Source organism: Hippopotamus amphibius, chromosome 7, assembly GCF_030028045.1.
Source record: "Hippopotamus amphibius kiboko isolate mHipAmp2 chromosome 7, mHipAmp2.hap2, whole genome shotgun sequence".
NCBI lineage: Eukaryota > Metazoa > Chordata > Mammalia > Artiodactyla > Hippopotamidae > Hippopotamus > Hippopotamus amphibius.
The window spans coordinates 26,076,740-26,100,479 of record NC_080192.1 but is presented as its reverse complement, the minus strand read 5'-3'; the positions used below and the strand labels follow the sequence as shown (position 1 = coordinate 26,100,479).

Sequence of the window (23,740 nt, the reverse complement as noted above, 5' to 3'; positions counted from 1 at the left end):
AAGTTAACTTCAAAGTTATATTTTTAATCACACCACTTTTTCAGCTAAAGATATTTTATCTATTTCCTCGTATAATGAATACAACTACCTTCATTAAAAGAAATTTCAAAAACCAACACAAAACCGCAACGAGATATCACTTTACACCCACTAGGACCACCACAATCAAAAGATATATAATAACAAGCATTAACAGAGATAGGGAGAAATCAGAACCCTCATAAACTTGCTGGTGGGAACAAAACATGATGCAACGGCTGTGGAAAACACTCCAGCAGGTCCTCAAAAGGTTAAATATAGCATTAGCATAGAACCCAGCAATTCTACTCTTAGGTATATATCAGAGAGGAACGAAAACATGCCTACACAAAAACTTGTACACAAATGTGTATAGCAGCACTAATCATAACAGCCAACAAATGGAAACAACCCAAATGTCCATCAACTGATGAATGGGTAAACAAAATGTGGTACATCCATGAAATATTACTTGGCAATAAAAAGAAATGAAGTAGTGACACATGCTATACCATAGAAGAACCTTGACTACATCACGCTGATCGAAAGAAGCCAGACACAAAGACCGCATTATGTTTGATCCCATTTACTGAAAACATCCAAAACAGGCCAATCCACAGAGATTAAAAGTAAATTAGTGGTTGCCTTGGCCTGGGGAGTTTTGGGAGGGAGGAAATGGAGAATGACTGCTAATGGAGATGGAGTTTCTTTTTGGGGGTGATGAAAATGTCCTAAAATTGATTGTGGTGGTGATTTCACAACTCTGTGAGTATATAAAAATCCTTAAATTGTACACCTGAAAATGCGTGAACTGTATGATATGAGAATTATATCTCAATAAAGCTGTTTTTTTTTTTAACCAAGGGAAAACCAACACAACTCTTTTTTAGTTTTTGGTCGTCCTATAAAATAAAAAATAACCCAACTGACAAGACCACCTGACCTTGGACACGTTACTTCGTCTCTGGGGTCTCTGTGCCTTTTTAAGGAAACAAGGCTCATGCCTGAACCACATGTTCTCTTCTGCTGCCCCATGAGCAAAGGAATCTGACTTTCTGAGGGGGGGAACCACTTGGATGAAACCTCTCAGGTAGTGCTCTAACAGGGGAGTCAGACCCCACCTGCCTGCCAGGCCAGGATCCGCCCCACTTTCGCTGACTCTCCTGAAGTTCCCTCCTTTGGTTCTTCCCTCCGTGACCCAACTGACTCCTGAACACCTGCCTTGTGCAAGGTTTGATGCCAGACAGTTTTCATTTCCTCTAGTTCTCCATCCACAGTGCACAGGGGAGACAGGGACATTCCACTCCACAGGCGCAGAACAGACTCAGAAAGGTTGTGCAAGGTGATCAGGGTAGCACAACTGTACAATAGCAGAGATGAGACGAACTCAGAACCAAAGTCTGAGCTGCTTCTCTCATTCCTACACCTAAGTTTTTCAAACTGGGTCCACAGACATACTCTTGGGGTTCCATGAGTTTGCCACAAACAATTTAAAAGAATGTGTTTATTTAGATGGTAAAAAATATTAACATAATTTGGAGGATCATAGAGATAACCATCTGCTAACCAAGCACCTCGAAAACCTGTGGCTTCACGGCTTTTTGTATTTTTGTTTTTTAATTTTATTTATTAATTTATTTTTAGGCTGTGTTGGGTCCTCGTTGCTGCGCGTGGGCTCTCTCTAGTTGCGACGAGAGGGGGCTACTCTTCACTGCGGGGCACGGGCCTCTCAGCAGTGGCTTCTCTTGCTGCGGACGGAGCACAGGCTCTAGGCGCGAGGGCTTCAGTAGCTGTGGCATGTGGGCTCAGTAGTTGTGGTGCTCAGGCTTAGCTGCTCCATGGAATGTGGGATCTTCCCAGACCAGGGATCGAACCCATGTCCCCTGTATCAGCAGGCAGATTCTTAACCACTACACCACCAGGGAAGTCCAGCTTTTTGTATTTCTACTCACACTCAGGCCAGATATTATTAGTACTTCTTTAGTTGCCGTGGGTGGATAGCAAATGTGTCGGCTAACTGTATTGGTTTTCTAGGACTGCCATAACAAAGTACCACAAACTGGGTGGCTTAAGACAACAGAAATGTACTGTCTTACGGTTCTGGAGGCCTGAAATCAAGGTGTCGGAAAGCCATGCTCATTCTTCAGGTGCTGGGGAAGGAGCCATTCCATGCCTCTCTCCCAGCTTCTGGTGGCCTCAGGCATTCCTTTACTTGTAGTTTCATCCACTAATCCTCTGTCTTCACATCATCTTTCCTCTGTGCACATCTGTCTCCAAATTTCCCCATTTTAAAGGACACCAGTCACTGGATTAAGCCCCATTCTAATGACTGACTTGCTTTTAACACGTGTGGAGGAAGAATGCCACCTGCCACATCATTAAACAAAGGAAGTAGGGGCCAGGACCCATCAGTCACTGCAGCAGCCCCCAACTCTGCACCCTGAGGGGATTCAGGTTGGAGGAAAAACAGGATACTGGCCCTAGATAGTTACAGTGCATATCAAAGGACTGATTTTAATCACCCCAGACTCTTGCATCTTCCCCAAAAGAGAAAAGTGCCAAATTCATTAACTTGAGATGTCTGGTTCTCTTTAATTAACTATAATCTTTTGATGTTCCAACTACCTGGTTTTTGTTGCAAAAACTCCTATACAGCCTGGCACCTTCCTTACCTCTTCTGAGCAGTCCTTCAGAGCTATCTGAGAAGCTGCCTCCCAAGCTTGAGTCCTCAGAAAGTCAGCTGAATAAAATGTAATTCTCAGCTTTTAGGTTGTGCACTTTTTTTTCAGGTGACACATGACTACCTCTGTAAAGACCCTATTTCCGAGGAAGGTCATATGCTGAGAAACCAGGGGTTAGGACTAGGACGTTATAAAGGAAACACTCAAAGGACTACCGCACTTCCGGTCACCTAGTGTTAGGGGTGGGAGGGGAGGTTCCCCACACTAAACAATTCTTCCCACCAGCAGGGGGTCCTACAAATCAACTCGTTCTGATGCTAGCTACCTGGAGATGGCATCAGATTCCACAGGTTAAGGGCCCAGTCCCCAAGCCTGTCCCCTCCCCCACTTCAGACATCCGTCTCAAGTCCACATTGCTACCTGTGCTTCTGAATGACTGGCTATAAACTGGAGGTTCCCACAGCCCTCTTCTCGGGTTGATTAACTTGCTAGAGAGGCTCACAGAACTCAGGAATACAAAAGGATGTTACTCAGAACAGCCAGATGGAAGAGATGCACTGGGCAAGGTATGCAGAAAGCGCAAGGAGAGTCCATGCTCTCTGGGCACCACTCTCCCAGCACCTCCACGTGTTCACCAACCCAGGGGCTCTCTGAACCCCATCCTTTCGGGTCTTTATGGAGACTTCATTATGAAGGCAGGACAGACTGAATCACTGGCCACTGGTGATTAATTCAACCTCCAGCCCTCCTCTCCTCCCCACACATGGGACTTAAAGTTCCCCTGGCAACCAGCCCTCATCTTTAGGTGCTTTCCAAAGTTACCGTGTTAACATAAATTCAGGTGTGGTCAAAAGAGGTTTGTTATAGGAATTAACAAAACACATCCATTTCACCTTTTTCACTCATCACTCAGGAAATTCCTAAGGTTTTAAAAAAGAGCTTTGTGACAGAAATGGGGATGAAAAGCAAATATATATATTTCTTATTGTAAATCACAGTTATTACAGACTTCAGCACATCTTTCTGAGGGGAGAGAATTCAACCTATTAACACTGGACTTTAAATATAAATGATACAGGACTTCCTAGGTGGTGCAGTGGTTAAGAATCTGCCTGCCAATGCAGGGGAGATGGGTTCGAGCCCTGCTCCAGGAAGATTCCACGTGCCATAGAGCAACTAAGCCCATGCACCACACTATTGAGCCTGCGCTCTAGAGCCCATAAGCCACAACTATTGAGCCCATGAGCCACAACTACTGAAGCCCATGTACCTAGAGCCCGTGCTCTGGAAGAAGAGAAGCCATGGCAGTGAGGAGCCTGCACACCACAACAGAGAGTAGCCCCTGCTCACTGCAACTAGAGAAAGCCTATGTGCAGCAACAAAGACCCAACACAGCCAATAAATAAATAAATTTAAAAAAATATATAAATGACACAGTAGTCCCAGATGAAAGTCAAATGGGCTGTTTTTCTAACAGAAAAGTTATGGTAGGATTGAGCCTTTCCACATCATGCAGTAGATTACAGCATCATCCAAACTCAAAAAAACACAAAACCTGACCTGAAGTCACTACTATACTGACCTTGTGAGAAGCGATTTAGATTCTCTGTATATTAAGCTAATGTTAATATAAATTGTTCTCACTTTTGTATTTTCTTCTCTGTGTCGTTTCAAGTTTTTAGTGTATGTGCTGCTGAAGCGAGCACTACCTTTGTATTTTGCATGTACTTGTTTGAAATTTTTCACAATAAAATGGAGGAAAACTTCTTCAGATTCTTGACAAAACCTGCTAGCAAAACCTTTATTCTTAAAGAACGCCTAAGTAAAAATACCAATTAGCATCTCTGGACAAGCATTTCTCTACACACCAAAAGGGGGGAGAAGATAAATTTTAAAATATGGAAATAAGAGTACATTACATGTCTTCCCCAATGAGACCTATTTAAAGAAGAAACGTAGCCAAGACCTTAACTAACCATCTGACATCCTCGAACATTGACCTCTGAATGGAAAAAGTCCTACGGTCTGTTGGATCATGTAAACTCAAATATTACACTAATATCTACACATGAAATCCTTAATTCATTCTTTCTTTCCTTCCTTGAATCATTCTATTTCTCTATCCATCCAAACATCATTGTGCTTTATGTGTGAAGCCCTGGAGATACAATCCCTGCTCGCTTTCCAGGGCGAGAGAGACAAGCAAACCACATGTTTGAACACAAAGGCTCACAACAGACTTGGATACCAGTCTGGCTGGGGAGCACCCAGGGTGGAGGTGAGCTGAGAAGGGAGTCAGGGAAGACCCCTTCAGTTCAGGATCTTACAGAAGCCTTCAACATCCTTATAAGGAAAAAATTATGCTAATTTTTTACATGAGGAACCTAATGCTCAAATGCGTTAGGCAACCTGCCTGAGATGAGTCCACACAGCTTGCAAGGGGACTTAAAAGGATTTAAAAAGCAGGCCATAGTCCCAGAGCCCTGATGCTGAACGACCCCTCTGAGCTCTAGCACACCACTCTCACCGCACCACCACCCCCAGGCCTCCCCGCACCAGCCCACGCCCACCTGCAATCTGTTCTGAATCCAGCAGCCAAGGTGATCCTTGCTAAACATGAACTGGCCCGTGAACTGGCCTGCCCGCTGCCTCTCAGACCTCAAGTTCTAAATATTTCTCAACTCCTTGCTCGCCCTGTCTGGCCACATGGCCTCTTTGATGTGCCTCAAGGGTGACAGGCACACTCTTGTCGCAAGGAGTCTGTACCTGCTGTTCCCTCTCCCGGGAACGCTCTTCCCCTGCAGAGCTGCACAGATTTCTTCCTCAGGCCCATCCTCAATGGCACCTCTGAGCAGAGCTCTTCTTGAGCCTCCTACTTAAAACCACTTTCCTCTACCCTATGCCCCAACCACACACACCTCGGGCCTCCCCAGCCGCCTCTCCCCTGCTTTGTTTCTCAACGCTGCGTTTATCACCACTTAACATACTGTGTATTTCATCTATTGGTCCGGTCTGTCCGTCTCGCCCTACCTGAATATACGCTTGGTGAGGGTAGGGATACTTCTTTTGTTCCCTGGGATGCCGGGCACATAGCAGGTGCCCAATACGTATGTGCTGAATTAGGCTGAAAGCAGAATTGTTACAGGCATGTGCTGTAACAATTCTGTGCTGCTTATGCGTGGACGCGGGCCTGCCGTCTCCCACAGAAGATGCTGCTGACCTGTGGAAGGGGGTGGGGAGGAAACACTTGGTGGGAGGGGGTTGGAGGAAGCCAGCCCAGGGGCTACAGGGAGCTCATCCTTAAATCAGTGCCACGCGAAGGAGTCCAGTGACTCCTCTTCCCTGGCACATGTTGAGGAGACGCAGGCACCGCCCACCTGGATACTACTGTCCAAGGAAGCCCATCAGGGCTCTTCATCTCAAGGTGTGGTCCTGGGTGAAGGGGACACCTCAGACCAAAAAGTCAGGGGAAGGAAAGGGTAGCCTATGTTTCCGCCTTCTCCCAAAGTGCTAATCAACAAAAAAACTCTGCCCAGCCACTCAAGGAGGTCCTTATTCTCCCAAGTTAAGCTCAAGGGCTATTTTCTTACACTGGCCTTTTGTACCTCCAGGTCTAGGAAACTTCACCAGAGCTACCAAAAGAAAACCACAAAGGTTCAACCCTCCAGGAATTCTCAGACAGCAAAGGGTGGACTCTGTGAACTTGCCTACAGAGTGACTGGCAGGAGTGAGATATTCTAAGCATCTCAGTGTCTGCTGAGTCTAGAGAGTGATGGATGGTGAAGACCTAAGCACAAAAAGATCGCACAAGGTCAAATAGCAAATGCATGCAAGGGAAGGGAGAGGGAATACTTTTCATCAGGGAGGAGCCTGTACCACAGAATATATAACACATCTACCAAACTCCAAATTCAACCTCAGGCTAATCCCTTGTAAAAATCCTGGCCATGTGGATTAGAATGGGGTGGGGTGGGGGTGGAAATGATGGTGACATAATGATAATAACAGGAAAGTCACAAGTTACCACTTCATAAAATTCCATGGCACTTAAAGGGTGCCTTTCATCACTGAAATTCTACAAAGGAACCAAAATCACTGCAAGACGGTTTCCAAAAAGCAAACAAAACCTCACTGAAAGATGGTACTGTAATTTCTGGAGTCTGTGTCAGTCTGTTTTCTGTACTTATAAAAAAGGTGCCTGGTCCGGGTTACAAAGGCAGTGTCCCACTATAAAAACCTGCTGGTTGCCATGACGATGAACATCTCTGTTCCTCCCTTTTCTGCAGCATCCTTCTTACATCAGAGTCAAATCAAAGGACCTATCTGTGATGCCCAGGGTTTAGTATTTCCTTTGCACGAGGATATAAAAATACGTATACACACATATATACAAAAATCATCAAAGGGCTAATCAGAGGTGGGTATCCCCTGTCCTTCTCTCCCAATCATGTCCTACAAACATCAGGAGACACCCACGCAGGAGGGTGTGAGTATGAAGAGAGGTGGGTCAAGAAGCCTCCACAGTGGACGCCTTCTCCTTCCCCTAGAGCCTCTCAGAGTGGACTCTAGGTTAGTTCTTTCCAGAAGGGCCCGTGTGAGGCCAGGGCTCCCTGGAGCACTAACATTTTCTGTCTGCAAGTCTGTCCTGCTAAGCCTGAGCTCCTCCAGAGCAGTGTCCACATCCGACCGGTCCCAGAGCCCGGCACAGCGCTGGGCACACGGTGACGCACTCAGGACACTGGAGGGGGCTCTGGAATAAGGCAGCCTCTCCTTACATTCTCTATGGAGAACTCAAGTTAGAACCCATCCTGCTTCAAATCATCCCCGCCTGAGAAGAAAGCCAGGGAATTCTAGATCCACGCCCTATAGGGTGTGCAGCTGGGGACCTGCAAAGCAGCACTGCTACTGGTTTCCATCACTGTAGTCACACGTCTGACCCTTCCCCAGACCTGGGGCAAAAGAAAACAGAGAGTAAATAGGAAAGTTACAGCATTAACGTGATTTATCTTCTTTTCAGAACAAAGGCTGCCCATCATTTAACTAGATTTAATTGCAAAACATGTTTGTTTTAGGAAAGCTGTGAAAATACCAAAAAGCCAGTGGAAGAAAACTAAAGCACCCATCATCACTCTACTTACCCAGAGGTAACCAGTGTCTATATTTGGGTTTCTATGTCACTATCCTTTCAGCAGTTGTTGCAGTTCTGCCTAATGGTTACCATTTCTTACTGGTCATGATCACGCTTGAGTTACTTACCCCTGTTTGAAGAGCCTCAGTTCTTCATCCATAAAATGAGGATACCTGTACCTACTTTTTGGTACTGTTGTAAAAATTACTGTAACCCCTGTAAAGCCCTTGTTGCCATGCCAGCAGAACTACTCACTTTCACTAGCTTCATTCACTTTCTACTTGTATGTGCCACTTTACAAACAAAATGGTATCTTCTATGCACATATTTTGAAAACTTTTTCAATCAACATAAAAGCATGATCTCTTCACATGTCAATAAACATATTTCCATAAACTGATGGCTTTAATTCCAAAATAAGAGCTTTGATAGACATTAATGAGACTAGAGATGCTTAAGTGCTTGACGTGGTCCAAAAAACTGCCTACTAGCAAATTCAAAATAACTTTATACTTGCTTTCAGGCAAAATTAAAATGCATACAAACTTTAAACAAACATTATTCAACATCTACATAAAATCTAACATCATTATGAAAATTTTCTATGACAAATATTAAAACATAGCTTTAAAAAAAATCACTCCTGTAAGTATAATTTCTTGACAAAGCTACTTAAGAATAGATGGTAAAGTTGAAGATAATTCGTTTTTGTCTGCCCCAGGAATGTCACTTCTGAGTATCTTTCCTAGAGAAACCCTCCCACTAGTATATAGACCTTCTCAGAATCAGCCTGCCTGTCCACTTTTAGGAGAATGGCTGTAAATACAGTCTGGTTTATTCATATACTGAAATAATGTACATCAGTAAAAATGGGAAGGAAGTTGGACACATTTATAAACACCATGTTGGAAAAAATAGTTACAAAAGAGATGCCATTTATATAAATACTTAATATAAAAAACAATACTATAAATTGCTTATGGATTCTTCCAATGTATAAAAACATACAAAGGGATGAAACACAACAAATTCAGGTTACGGAGACCTCTGAGGAAGTAGGAAGGGAGAAGACGTCCAGATACTGTATATGGGACCACTTATTTCTTAAAAACAAGCGACAGAAATCTGGAGCAAACATGGCAAAATGTTAACATCTGTTAAACCTAGGAGGTAGGTCTATGAGTTACACATTTAAAAAAACATCTTTTCCATATCTGAGGCATTTAGTAGTTAAAAATAAATTTGTCTACTATTTAACCAGAACTATATGGTTAATGATTTGATATGGGTTTTCCTCACGCTCAGAATATTCTCCCCTCTGTGAATCTGGTTCACTTTTACAATATGGTGTAAGTTTCTGTTTCTGATGGGCCATTTCATTACCTTATAATTTTGGAATTTGATGTCACTGCATTTACTTCCATCAGACATTAACTTCCATCTTAAATTAAATTCAATGACAAAAGCAAGTGTAAACTTAAGAAAATTAAAATCCACTGAGAGTTTAATAAGCTAGCTGCCCTAGAAAAACATCCAGGCTCATTTTAGACTATTGTGTAAATAAACTACGGAGCAATTAATTTAAAGAATTATTTACTAACAAAGTAACTGTGATTTATGAAATGTCCAAAGTATCAGAAAACTTAAATTAATCTTTGTATACAGATTTAGCATCTCTGTCTTTCTACGGTATATGTATTATCCTTATTTAGCAAATCTGTCACCATTAAAATCTTCCCAAATTTGCAACCAGTTATTTCAAAAATGAAGGCTGAGAAGGCATCAACATTAATTTAAAGGAAGCCACACAAATACAAGATTATTTCATTCATCTCTTATTGTTGCCCAAAGAACAGTTTCAAAAAACGTCTGTTGGAATGCTAGGCTCAGTTCACAAAACCATCCTTAAACAGCACAAGGCTTAAGAGTTCTCCTTTTAACTCTTTCTTTAAAAATAAGAGCTTAATTTGAGCCCTGAGTACTCAAAAAAAAACTTTCTTCCTATTAGAGCACTTTAAATGGCCCTAGTGCTAGTCAAATTTCCCAACAGAATTTAATATGTTCCCACCTATTCAAACAGTAGGAACATTTCTGGATACTAGAAACAGAAAATGATTTGGTATAAATTAGAGCCCTCATGGCTCCCCCGGTTGGTAACAGGACATAAATAAGCCCCCTGAATGAAAGAAGACTCTCACTTTAATTTTGGTGCCCATATAACCAAAAGATGCCAATTCAGTGAGTACCTCTAAATTGTTCAGCACATGAGGTAAATTTTGGTTGGCTTTGTACAACAAATATTACTTGATAATTTGCTTAAGTCAGGAGGTTCTGACAAGCACAGTGCCTTTCCCAAATGAAAACACATGTAATAAAAGCATACTCACTCCACCACTAATACGCTCTTGGGTCCGCTTATGAAATGTGAAGTGTTAATTTCTGGGCACAACCAACAGTTTCAACCCCTCTCTGTGTCAGACACAGGGCTTATAAGCCATGTGAACCTCTCAATAATTCACTTAGGTGCATAGAACAACCCATAAATATCTAGTGATATTTAGCAAGCCACAGGAGTAACAAATAAGGATAATTAAGCCAAATAAAGCAACAGCTTATTACCTACAAACATGAAATCTTGTTTTATTTATCTTAACATGAGTCATAAACCAACTTAAATTCCTCGAATTGAGGACAGCATAAGGGTGCTACGTATGTTTACTAAGTGAGAGGACTCAAGCTTGAAAGTAGTCTGGTGAAAGTCATTCCTGCTCTTTCATCTCCGGAGCTAACTTGGTGAACCACAATGATTAAAGCAGCACAGAGGGTTTAGGACGCAACAATACATATTCTTTACACCGGAATAGCTTTTGCAAACATGTGGAAGGACAAGATTCTACATTAAATAGGACTTGTTGAGAGGTAACATTTCATCAAAAAAACTGAAAGCGAATTTTTTTTAAAACATGACAAACTTTACCATTCTCTTCTCCTTTACGCCTTTGGTCATTCCTTACTGTAAGTGATGCGGGAATCATGCCTGTTGAAAGTTTCTGAATGCATGAGCTAGCGTTCTCAAAATGCTCATTTCAGATAATCCTGGGGTGGGGCCAGGGGGAACATCAATCCAGAATAAATGAACCAAAATCATAACCTTTGATTCAATACTTTTAAAACCAGAGAAAGAAATTTATAAAAATGAAACTATAGGGACTTCCCTGGTGACACAGTGGTTGGGAATCCACCTGTCAATGCAGGGAACACGGGTTTGATTCCTGGTCTGGGAGGATCCCACAACCACTGAGCCTGTGCTCTAGAGTCCATGAGCCACAACTACTGAAGCCCACACACCTAGAGCCTGTGCTCCGCAACAAGAGAAGCCACCGCAATGAGAAGCCCGCACACATCAGTGAAGAGTAGCCCCCGCTCACCACAACTAGAGAAAGCCCACGCACAGCAATGAAGATTCAACACAGCCAAAAAAATAAAGATAAAATTCTAAAAAAAAAAAAAGAAACTATACATATGGACAGCAGTGTACTTTTAAACAGAAATAACTATGCACAAAATGGTGCAGGGATAACTGTCATTTATGTGTAGACATCTTAAAGAGAATCAGATTTTAACTGGATCAAAGATTAAAATATATAAAAACAAAAATCATAAAGTGTATTAAAAAAACATGGTGTTTTGGCTTTTTAAAGAATCTTAAAATCTGAAAGGCCATTCTAAGAATGACACAAACCTATAAGCCCTAAAATTTTTAAATTTCTTCATGGCCAAGTCTGGTTAATAGCTATTCAGTGTTTGCTATACACTAGTTCTACACACACACAACATATCATTAAGTCAGTGTGGAAGGCAGAACTCTAAGACAGCCCCCCAAATTCATATCCACTTGTGAATACACCCTGTATGATAACCTCTCCTTCTACATGAGAAAGACGTGTGAATATGACAGGATTTTACTCCCATGATTAGGCTACATTATAAGGCAAGGGTAAAAGAATTTTGCAGATGTAATTAAGGTCCCTAATCAGTTAACTTTAGTTCATCAAAAGGTGGAATAACTGAATGTGTCTGGCCTATCTGGTGAGCCCTCTAAAAGAGCCTCTGTCTAGAGGTAATGCAACAGAGATGCTCTCCTGCTGGCCTTGAAGAAAGAAACTACCATGCTGTGGACAGGGCCACATGGCAGGGAATAATAGGCAGCCTCTGGGGTCTGAGGGCCTCAGTCCTACAGCTGAAGAAACTTAACTCAATAAACAACCAGTGAGCTTGGAAAAGTACAGATGAGACTGTAGTCCTGGCTGACACCTTGATTTTAGGTTGATGAAACTGAGCAGAGGATGCAGGTAAGCTGGGCCTGGACTCCTGGCCCCTGGAAACTGTGAGATGATAAATGGGTTTGTTTTGAGTTGCTAGATTTGTAGTAATTTGTTACATGACAACAGAAAATTACTAGTAAGAAATGACAAACTGGAAAAAATGTATGTGCAAAACAAACTAATAAGTAAAAAACTTATACAAATCAATCTCAGAGGTGAATAACCCAATAGATAAATGGCCAGAATATATAAACAGGTAGTTCAAAATAAAGACAAATGTTTTTAAGTGTGCAAAAATATGATTAACACATTGTACTATAATTACATAAGATGTAACCATTGGGAGAATCTGGGTGGGGCAGAGGGGCACATGGACACCTCTGTATTATTTTTTTGGCAACTTCCTGTGGGTCTGTAATTACTTCAAAATAAAAATTTAAAAATACAATCAACCTCATTTGTATCAGGAAAAATATAAATTAAAATGAGGTACGAGTTTTCACCTACCAAATTGGCAAAGATCAAAAAACATGATAATACACTGTGTGTCAGAAAGATGTGAGCTGAGGCCTGTTCACGCATTGATGGTTACATGAACCATAACAGTTTCACTCTCTGCTTCACCCTAGTGTTTGACTCAGGTACAGTGTTCAATTTCACAATATCATAATTTAAAATGCACACACCCTTTGATGAGCAACCCCATGCTTAAGAATTTAGCCTATTAACACATTCTTCACATGTGCGAAAAGAAGCATGCCCAAGGCCAGCCAATGAGGTGCCTATAATAATCAAAGACGAAGCAATACAAGTATCCTTTAACAAGGAAATGGTTAAATAAATTATGGAATACCCATACACTGGAATCCTGCACAGCAACTGTAACAAGGTGGATTAATCCGCATTGATGTGGATCAAGAGTAGAATACATTTTCCAGCTTCTCAAGTCCCGTAGGCCATACCCACATCCACTCATCTGGTCTATTTACAAGCCCCAACTATGTACCAGGATCCATGTCCGGATAAAAAAGAACATAACCATCCCATGTGAGAGGATGGAGCAAGTGCCCACAGGCAGATCCACAGGCAGAAACAGGAGGCATGGGAGCTCACAAAGAAGGGTGACCAGAGCTCAAGGGCAGAGAAGGGGTGAAAGACAAAGGGCAGGTGAAGAGCCTCCGGTGTCAGGGTCAGAAGCTGCGATTCTGTCCTGCTGAAGGATTTAAAGCAAGATATTGACAAGACACTATGCAAAGCATACAATTACTCTAAAAACAAAGCAGCAGTCCAGCTGGAGAAGTTCAGGATCTGGAGGCCATGGGTGATTTCACGAGAGGTGTCTTCAGGTATCTCAACTTGAGCACTTGTGGTAAGCTGAGTCACCCAGGCACACCCCTTCACCTCACGCCTATCGATGTACTAAGACCTACAGAACCACGAGGACAACATGAAGTCCTCTTGAAACATGCCATCTTGTGGGGTGGATTCAAAGGATATACATAAGACATTTTCTTCACTTTGAGAAATATTTACAAGTAGACGTCTCAAGCATCTAGACATGCTTCCCTTAAGCACGTTCCATTACTAGCTCTTCACCCAGTATTTAAGAATGGAGTCAAAGCAGCAAACTAGTCAACGGCGCTTCTTCAACCCTCCTCTCTATCTTCTGTGCTTTTAATGGTTGAAGATTTCAAGCACTTTGCCTGATGCCAACGCAGAGCCTGAACAGCTCTTACTGAATGGGCCTCATATTTTCAGATAAAATTAAAATCTATGCCAACTAGTGATTCAGTCTCAAATCAAGGCCACCTGTTCCAATTAGTGAGATTAAAATAGTACACCACTGACTATCCCAAGTCAGTTCCAAGCCTTCTGGATTACCACAACATCTTTACAAAGAGAAAAAGAGGGACTTTCGGGCCCAACACACAGTTGCACACACAGGAGTAAATGTATTGAGGTGTTGAAGCATAGCTTTCACTAAGGGCAGACTTTATTTTTGGACAAGCGCTTACATCAAAATTGCTGAGAAAGGCTTCAGCTCAAGGCATCATTTAATTTCCTTACATTACAACAAGCCTACGGATACAGCTTAATTAGATTCAACTTTACTTCAGGAAAACACAGAGCTTAAATTTCTTCTCCACCCACTTTCTGTCCTTGCCTGAAATTCCCAAAGAATCTCTATCTTCTGGATGTTCCACTCTTTAGCCTCAGGCCTGCCCTCTCCTCGGTTCCTCGCGGGTTATCAGAAGACTAGAAACACAGCCTGGGACGCATCTCTCATTTTCCCAGCCTCTCCCAAGGGTTCCTGCCCAGACAAGACTGCCTTCAACTCACCAGGGTGCACTTTCGTTCGTCCCAAAACATTCAATTATTCAAATTTTCACAATCCATGAGAAGGAAAAAAAAATTTTCTAAGCATTTTCTAGGCCAATGGGCTAAGAGAACTGTCTCATAAGAGGAGGAGGAGAGACGATACACGAAGCCCAGTGTTTTCCTCAATGATTCTGAATCATTTTAGGTGGACAAAAATGAAAGCATTAAACACACAGAATCACAGGGAGCGAGTCAGTCCCTTGAAAACCGCCCTGAATGCAACACAGCTGCCTCGGCCCAGGAGAAAGGCTCTGCTCTGCTCCAACCGCTCCCTAACAAAGCCCCCACGTTTGTTAATCATCTTTCTCATCTGGTGCTGCAGGCCCCAGTGGCCCAGACGATACTCAGCTAGAGCAGTAACATGGATACTTTAAAAATAAAATTTTAAGGGGTGAACTGATTTAGAAATATTAAGTAAATAAGGGTCCCGGTGGCCGGAAGCTCTGCGTAGGAGGCGTGGGAATGAGTGAAGTCTGGGGAATTCTGGGGTAGACAAAGAATGACTCAATGTCAGAACAAACCCTGTGATGGGTTTCCCAGCCCCGCTTCTTGCGGTAGTTCACACAACTGGCAGGTGGAGGAGCTGACGGTGCAGTCTGACGCCAAAGTCCAAACTCTGAACCCTTCACTCCAGTCCTCAAATCTAGACGTGAACTGAGAAAGTCATGTTAGGGAAAAACAGCAAAAGGTGGTTGAGGACATTTAGCAAGTAAACCCCTGGGCGTGGTGGGCGAGGGGGCGGACTGAGGGGGATTCCCAGGCATCAAGTTTGGGGGCTGGCTGTATGGGAAAAGTATTCATCAGGACCCTGGAGAGGATCTGAGAGGACGCACTAAGTTTGACACATAGACTCCGAGGTGTCTGTGGAACACCTGGGTAGAAACGTCTCATGCTATGTGGTAAAGCCACACCTGGGCTGGGCTCTCAAGTCAGCATGTGAAGCAGGAACCACACACACTTTCACTCTGGGAGGCACGACCCTGGGGGTGGGCACCGGACGTGCCATCTCTGAAAAGGCCAACGGACCCCCATCTCTTTCTTCCCCCAGGGCTGCAGCACAGGACTGTTTCTTCCGCTAAGAACCAGATGATGTTTTTGGTTTGTATTCAGGGGCTGTGTGATAGAGAAGTTGTATACCCCAAAGACATTCACTGCTGGAAGATCCTCTCAAAAGAGACTCACAGGAACGGAGGGCTTCAGAGGTAACAGAAGACTGGGGTTGAATTTTCAGTTAAGTCAGTGTATGATATATTCCAAGACTTTTGCATCTGGTATATGGTTTTTTCCCAATACCCTTTGCCAACAGGTAGAAGGTCAAGACAAAGATGAACTCACTTCTCAAAACTTTAATTTGGAAAAAAAAAGACAATAAAAGGAACCTCAGAAAAGATAATTTTTAAAGAGTGGCAGGAGATCCAGTGCAGCTAAGTAGTTTGATGTATGAATTGTTACCCCTTCTCTTCACTCTAACCCCTCCAAAAATCTGGAAATAAATTCAGAAGGATAATGGCCTAACACTAAATCATTCAAATTCGGGTTTTTTCCACCTAAAAATCAAAATATTTTAAAACTGTTCATCAATTAATTCTCTACTAAAAATTTCTGAGATGTTTATCGCACATAACTAACAATTAACTTGGTATTAAAAAATGTCTGAAGCAGTTTTAAGAAATTCTCTTCTGGACTTCCCTGGTGGTGCAGAGGTTAAGAATCTGCCTACCAATGCAGGGGACATGGGTTTGATCCCTGGTCTGGGAAGTCCCCACATGCCGCAGAACAAGTAAGGCCATGCGCCACAACTACTGAGCCTGCACTCTAGAGCCTGTGAGCCACAACTACTGAGCCTGTGTGCCACAACTACTGAAGCCCACGTGCCTAGAACCCGTGATCCACGAAAGAAGCCACCACACTGAGAAGTCCACACACTGCAAAGAAGAGTAGCCCCTGCTCACCACAACTAGAGAAAGCCCACACACAGCAACGAAGATCCAACACAGCCAAAAAATAAATTAAAAAAAAAAAAATTCTCTTCTAAGACAGAAGCTGGTATAATGGTTAATCCTAATCAGTCTGTATTAGTTACGTAATTTCACTGGTTACAGTCTGGCTGGATGTCACTTTTCTACTTCTGCAAGTGAAATGGTCTGGAATTAACGTCTCAATTCTCTCCAAGTTCTAACATGGTGAAATCTTTGAGTCTAAGTTTCCAACCCTCTACCTTAAGTATGAAAAGCATATGCCTTCAGCCCAGTGAAGCTTGAGTCCTACTGAGAAATTCTGCGAGGCCAGAATGTGACTCAACTGTCACAGGAAAGAACCACCCTCGTTATGCCCTTCAAATGCTCATCCACCAGAGACCAAGTACCAGGTAGAAGAAGATTCTTCACCAATGTCTTTAAATCATAAGCTTATTTAACAGCCTTGAAGATGTCCCCAACTACTTACAAAATTCTTACATCCTAGGCATTATAAAAAATTCATAAATGATCACTCTAAATCACTCACTCACCAAATGCTTACTGGACACACATGACTATCTGCAAAGCACTAAAAACCCTGAGTGCACAGCTTGGCTAGGCACGCTGCAGAAGTTGAGCAATCTTCCCCCAAGCACTCAGCAGGTTTATTAAGATTGAACTGCTCTCCAGTATTCAGCTCAAAGGCACAAGATTGGGAAGTGGTTAACATGCAAGCTCTGGAATTAGATCTGGGTTTATCAAACCCTAGCTCCATCATTTCCTAAAAGCCACAGGGCCTTGGACAAATTGCTTAACCCACCTGGGCCTTAACTCCTTCAACTGTAAAATAGAACTATAAATAGGATATCGTGAGGATTAAGGAGGTAGTGCATCTGAAGTGCTTCATACTGTGCCTGGTGTACAGTAAAGAACTGGTACATATTGGCTATTACCACTGTTGCTGCATTCTTCTTTTTGCCTTCTTACAGAGGAGTAATCCACACACACAGTACATCTTCCTTCAAGCAGCATCCCTCTCCCCCCGGTCAGTGGAAGCAGCTGGATTACACACAGATCATACAGCCCGACGCTCCTTTTCTGAGGAATGTAAAGTCCTCATTCTGATTCATAGCACAGTGATTCTTGGTTCTCTTCTCTCTCACCAATCCCCTCTCCACTAAAAACATGAAAACACAATTAAGAAACAGCAAAGCTGAAAGCTACAGTTCTCCTTAGTCAACACCTGGGCAATTTCCACCTAGAAGGACGAGGCTGATTTCTGACCTTAACAGCAGCCCTGGAAATTCAGGCAGTGGGTCTGAACCAAACATGTCCTGCAATCCAACTTGGCAGCAGCTGTCTTAGTGTTCTACGGTGCATACGACAGGCAGGCATGCTGGTGGAGACTGGCAATTTGTTCCCCTCTAAAGGGAGAACCAGTGACCCTGCAGCAAGGCATCACTCAAAAAACACACACCAGGGCTTCCTAGGCGGCTCAGTGGTTAAGAATCTGCCTGCCAATGCAGGGGAAACGGGTTCAATTCCTGCTCCAGGAAGATCCCACATGCCTCGGAACAACTAAGCCTTTGTGCCACAACTATTGAGCCTGCGCTTTAGAGTCCGTGAGCTACAACTATTGAGCCCATGTGCAGCAACTACTGAAGCCCACGCTCCTAGAGCCCGTGCTCCACAACAAGAGAAGCCACAGCAATGAGGAGCCCACGCACCTGCTCGCCGCAACTAGAGAAAGCCCATGCACAGCAATGAAGGCCCAACACAGCCAATAAATAAATAACTTAAAAAAAAACCAAACACACACATCAATTCATTCATGCTATATTTAAGAAAACTGCGACTCAGACATTCATCTATTCACCGTCCCTTTAATTAACTCTTTAGAATAAAACAAATCACTGATGAAAAGTGTACTCACAAACCACTTACTCAGTTTACCACTTCCTCAGGTCACCTACAACAGAAGTCTGTGTCCACTCACTCTGATTCCTGCCCAGGAAGTAAGCATGCGATCAACTTATTACATCACTGCCCAACCATTTCCATGGTGAGAAGCACCCTGACATCCTCTTCTCCTTGAATGCCTCTGGCCATTACTCATCGTGCAATTCTGGATCTATTTCCAAACCTCAGCACGTTTAAAGATGTACTACAGATGGCAACCATGCCCGATAAAGGTTTTACTTCATAGGCTAGAGACTTGTATTTACTAGCATGACTTCCTCCTGTAAAAGAGAAGAGTACTTCCTGGAGCCACAAGCATAAATAAGATACACTCACCAGATATTAAGTTTCCAGAGAGGCCAGATGTTTCATTCGTCCTTATATTCCTGATGCCTAGAACAACAGCTAGCACAGCGAAGGTGCTCACAAATATTTGCTGAATGAAGCCCCTTGCTCGCAAAGTGCCAGTGTCTATAGTTCATAAACATGTAAACAATCAGTTGATGAGGAACGTGCAGTGGAGGGAAGTACCAAATGCTAAAAATGCCAGAAAAGTCTATATTATTCACAAAATTAGCCATCTTTCCATTTTCTAGCTAATGAATACATCTTATATAGTAATAAGAAACACTGGTTACCATCTGCTGAGTTCTTACTGTGGACCGGACATTTTATAGGCATTACTCATTTATTACTCACAATACCTCTATGGTGTGGAAGAGAAAACGGAGACTTAGGATGACTATACGGTGCGAGGTCGCATGGTTAGGAAGCAGCCCTAGCACAGGATGTCTTCCGCGGGCTAACCAAATAAAAGCGAACAGTCTGGGCCTCACAGGCAGGATGGAAGAGAAGTGGATGAAACCAGAGAGCAATGAGGAAGTTAATGCACCAGTTATCTCTTCCTGAAGCCTTAAGTGGCTAAACTAAGCTGGGATGACTGGGGAACACGGGAGGAAGGAACCGATTCCAGAGGAACATCAAAGATCCAGGGGCATGGCTGGCAGACTAGAGATGGGGGGCGGGCAGGCACTCTGGACAACCAGCAGTTCTGATGAGTGGTACCAAGAGAACAAGAAAGAAAAAAATTATCCACCTCACATATATGGAGAAAAACAGCTAATCCTTGAGTACACACAACCATTGTTTTTACAGATTCTCTAACTGAAGACTCATAATCACTCCCAAATGTAGGGACTACTGTCATCTTTTTTAGATGGGGAACTGGAGGTTCCGAAAGGTTAGACCCTGCCCCAGCAGTCACCCAGATGCGAAGTGTGAAGAGCTGCGATACGATCCAAGTCTTGTGCTCCCAGAGCCACAGCTATTCACCACTATACCCATGTGGCTGAAGGTGGCATTTTAGGGCATTTAAAATTAGGACTAATTAACAAAAATTTGATTCAGACATAATTAATTAATAAAAACCAGTTACTGTATAGAAAGCAAACTGCCTATATATATATACTCATATAGTTTTCTTTTTTTTGGCTGCGTGGGGTCTTAGTACAGCACACAAGACCTTCGTTGAGGCATGTGGGATCTTCTGTTGCAGCACGCAGGCTTCTCTCTAGTTGTTGCATGAGGGTTCTTTTCTTTACTTGTGGCATGGGGCACGTGGGCTCTGTAGTCTGCACACACAGACTGTCTAGTTGAGGCACGTGAACTCAATAGTTGTGGTTGGTGCATGGGTTTTTAGGCAGATTCTTTACCACTGGACCACCAGGCAAGTCCCCAGACTACCTATATTCTTAAGAAGATAATAGGGGACTTCCCTGGTGGTCCAGTGTCTAAGATTCTGTGCTCCCAATGCAGGGGGCCTGGGTTCGATCCCTGGTCAGGGAACTAGATCCCACATGCCGCAACTAAGAGTTCGCATGCCGCAACAAAGATCCTGCATGCCACTAAGACCTGGTGCAGTTAAATAAATAAATAAATATTTTTTAAAAATAAATAAGATAATAGGCTTTAACAATCTAGGGCATGGGGAAAAAAGTAGGATTCTAACTGTGTATGCTCTTTCTTTTAAAGTAGAGGGATATAATGTATATTGAGTTTTAACATGTACCATTTCTGAGTTTTACTCAGATGAAGTTAAAAAATGTGAATGATTCTGACTTGTCAGCTTAGACAATCACAGAACTCATCAGTTATATGAAATTTTCACTGAGGGGGGAAAAATTTAGGTTAATCCACCTGGCTGTAAAAATAGACTTGTGCACTGTTAAAATAGTACACTGCCTCATTACTATTCCAGTCTCAAAGGCTTAAACAAGCTCAGCAAGAGAGTTGTGTATTTTCCCTGTTATCTCAACAAGGTATCAATTTTGAACTCAAAAAACGACCATTCAGTAACCAAGAACTTGATCTCATAGTCTTAGCCCTTGCCTGGGAGGAATATGCATATCTCTGAAAGTTAATCAACTCTTCACAGGCACCTCCAATTCTCACTGTAGTGTTTTTAGGGGAGTTAATTTACCAAATGAGCCCACAAAAAAGTTCTTTTTAAATCCTGTACTAGATGGTTTTATTGCCAAGGGAGAAGGTGACTTCAAGAAATTAAACCTTACTGCCACCTGACATTTTCCCTTTGCATCATATACTTTCTGAGTGTAAAGAAAATATATCTTTATAGCTACCTCTAAATGCGTTCCACAAAACAGGAATTAGAGTCATTAATGGGATACCTTCTGCACAGGAAAATTGCTGCTGCCTTTCTTTCATTACAGCAGATATACTGCTGCCTTCAGGACATTTCAAAATTACATCAGCCCCACTTGAGGAAAGTTCTTAGGAATTTTCAAAAATGCCACTCTTTCTATTCCCCACTGTCTCAACAATAAAAACCCTAAAAGCAGACAGTCAAGAAGTTTAAACAGGGATCTCTGCATCATCAGGGCTACAGAACTTGTGATCTCTGGTCCACTGAAACTTTAGCCTTCTTGGATCCAATTTCTTCCAGTCCTCACCAGATTTCATTTGCCCAATAAACTAATTTAGAATAATCAGTATATATGCAATGTCTAACTCAGTTTTAATACATGGTCTCTACAAAAACCGGGTATCTCCACACTAACAATGTAGTAGTTTAACACTGTCAGTAGAATTTTAAACAAAATAAGAAACCCCCTTCACATAAGGTTGCGGTACTTCAACAGAAAAGATGGGTGTGGAAATGCAACAACGGCAGATGGAGCAGAGATAAAGACTTCAGCTGACTTACGCGTTTGCTTTGCCACTTTCCATCTGAGTAGTTACAGTAAAAAGAGTGTGCTTTGGAAAGTTCCGTGAGTTTTGCCAAATTGCTTAAATGGGCTCAAAACGGGCCATCCATCCCTCAAAGATTACCGACGCTGTTGTTTACGTGAAGATTATCACAGCTGTGACAAGAGAAACCCAGCTGCCACACTTGTTTCAAATCTGAAATTTCTTCTGTCAACTACGACATTATGGACCACCTCTCCCAATTACAAACCCATTAGAAAAAGATCTTCACCTTTCTTCGCAGTTAACACTGTTTTAATCAGCAGCCACCCCTCCAAAAACTTCTAACTGTAGGTAACCAACAATCTTTAATCAATGTTTTCTTCCAAACGGAGTTTCTAGTTATTTTCATTACAAACTGTTATGGAACTTTTATAGAAAGCGCAAAAAACAAAAACAAAACACCCCAGAATTCTTTGGGGGGAAGGGGAGAGCGAACTGGATGCAGGAGGTAAGCATTTTTCCACTAAATATATTTAATCCGAAAAACTTTAAATCATTCTGTTCAATTGATTAACCGATGCGAGCACGACCGTGAACTTTATGCAGGGAGGCTGGCACTCAAAGGCTGAGATCGGACAAGTGAGCAGTTAGAGCAAAGAACACCTCCAGGTATCCCGCCCGAACAAATGCCAGGGTGGAGGAGGTGCAGTTCTAGATGGCACTTCCATCAGCCAAGGGGAGAGCGAAGAGTTGAGCCTGGACGATTAAACACCCTAGGAGAGAGCCAAGGTATCCCCGAGCGGGGCGGAGGCGTCCTCTCCGCCGAGGGACCAGCGCTCCGGCTGAGGCCTCCCTCCAGGTTCAAGCACTGCATGGCTCGTCTCCGCTGCATACTCTGAAAAGCTATTTTCGCCCACAGCCAAAATCGGCAACAGCAAATTACACTGCAAACAATGGAGAGGGCGCCTGCTCTGCACGGCTAGAAACTCTGAAGAGGCAGCGAGCAGACTGACTTTTCACTGGGGCACAGCCTGGAGGAGCGGCCGCAGGGAACGAAACCGGGACGCGGGTCGGCCGCGTCTCCGCGCTCCGGCCGCCAGCGCAGAGCCCGACACCCCCCGACGGCTGGGGAGACGCGGCGGCAGCAGCAGCACCGGAGCTTAGGAAGCGGAGGGAGGCCGTCCTCCGGGAACGCGGCGCCGCGGCTGGCGGGATCCCCTCGCGTCCGGCACCGCACGGCGGGCGCTCCCTGGCGCAGGGGGCGGCGGAGCGCCGGCCGTCGGGGAGACCCGGGCGCGCGGGGACCGGGGAGCCGCGGAGGGCGGCAGGCGGTGCTCTGCGCTGCCCCCGCCCGGGAGGAGGACCTGGGGTGTCGGAACCGCGGGCCGGGCTCCCACGCCCCCCTTCCCAGCCCCTTCAGCTCAAGCAGAGCGGGGAAGCCGGGACTCGGAGCCGCCGGGAAGGAAGGGAGGGAGGGAGGGAGGCGGCGAGACGCGCAGGGCGAGGTCGTTCCCGCGGGCGCCCAAGCCCACCCCGCCGCACCCCTCGGCCGGGCGTGCCCCCCGCCACCCCGCCCGCGCCTCTCACCCGGCTCTTGCAGCGGTGGTGCCGGCCCGGGTCGGAGTAGGTCCGGTCCACGGTGAGCGCCGTGTCGCTGCCCGGCATCTCGGCGCTCGCGCCGGGAACTTTCCCGGGGCCCCGTGCGGCCGCGCCGCGAGCTGCCGGCCGTGCTCGGGCGCGGGCTCACCCGGGAGAGACGCGGCCGGGGGGCGGAGCGGGCTGCCACAGCCGCGGCCGACACCCGCGCGGCCGCTCTGCGCCTCCACCGCGGCCGCGGCAGCCGCGAGGCGGAGGGAAGGCGGTGCAGGGACGCGAGAGTCTCCTCCCCCTTCCCCCTCCGCCGCGCCCCGCCCGCCTGCCCGAGACCCCGCTCCAGGTGCGGCTGCTCCGCCTCCCTCCCTTGCTGAAACTCGATTCCACCCCCGCCCACACTGCCCTCTTTTTCCTCAAGAGATGAGCGACATCCCCACCACTTGTTGACTTCATCTGTGTGTTCATGATAAAAGATGGATTTTGGGCAAGGTG

General features: G+C 44.3%; 1 protein-coding gene across 2 annotated transcripts in view; it reads right to left on the bottom strand.

Moving 5' to 3' along the window:
* The window catches only part of TMCC3 (transmembrane and coiled-coil domain family 3), a 69,109-nt gene extending 45,574 nt beyond the window's left edge, over positions 1–23,535 (bottom strand). The window contains exon 1 of one of the 2 annotated variants that reach the window (XM_057742153.1): positions 23,243–23,535. In XM_057742153.1, the coding sequence (XP_057598136.1) occupies positions 23,243–23,320 (78 nt within the window). In that variant the 5' untranslated portion in view covers positions 23,321–23,535. Of the gene's footprint in view, positions 1–21,671; positions 21,694–23,242 lie in introns of those variants that run through there. The other variant, XM_057742161.1, reaches the window with a different exon arrangement.
* Between the last annotated feature and the right edge of the window lie 205 nt (positions 23,536–23,740).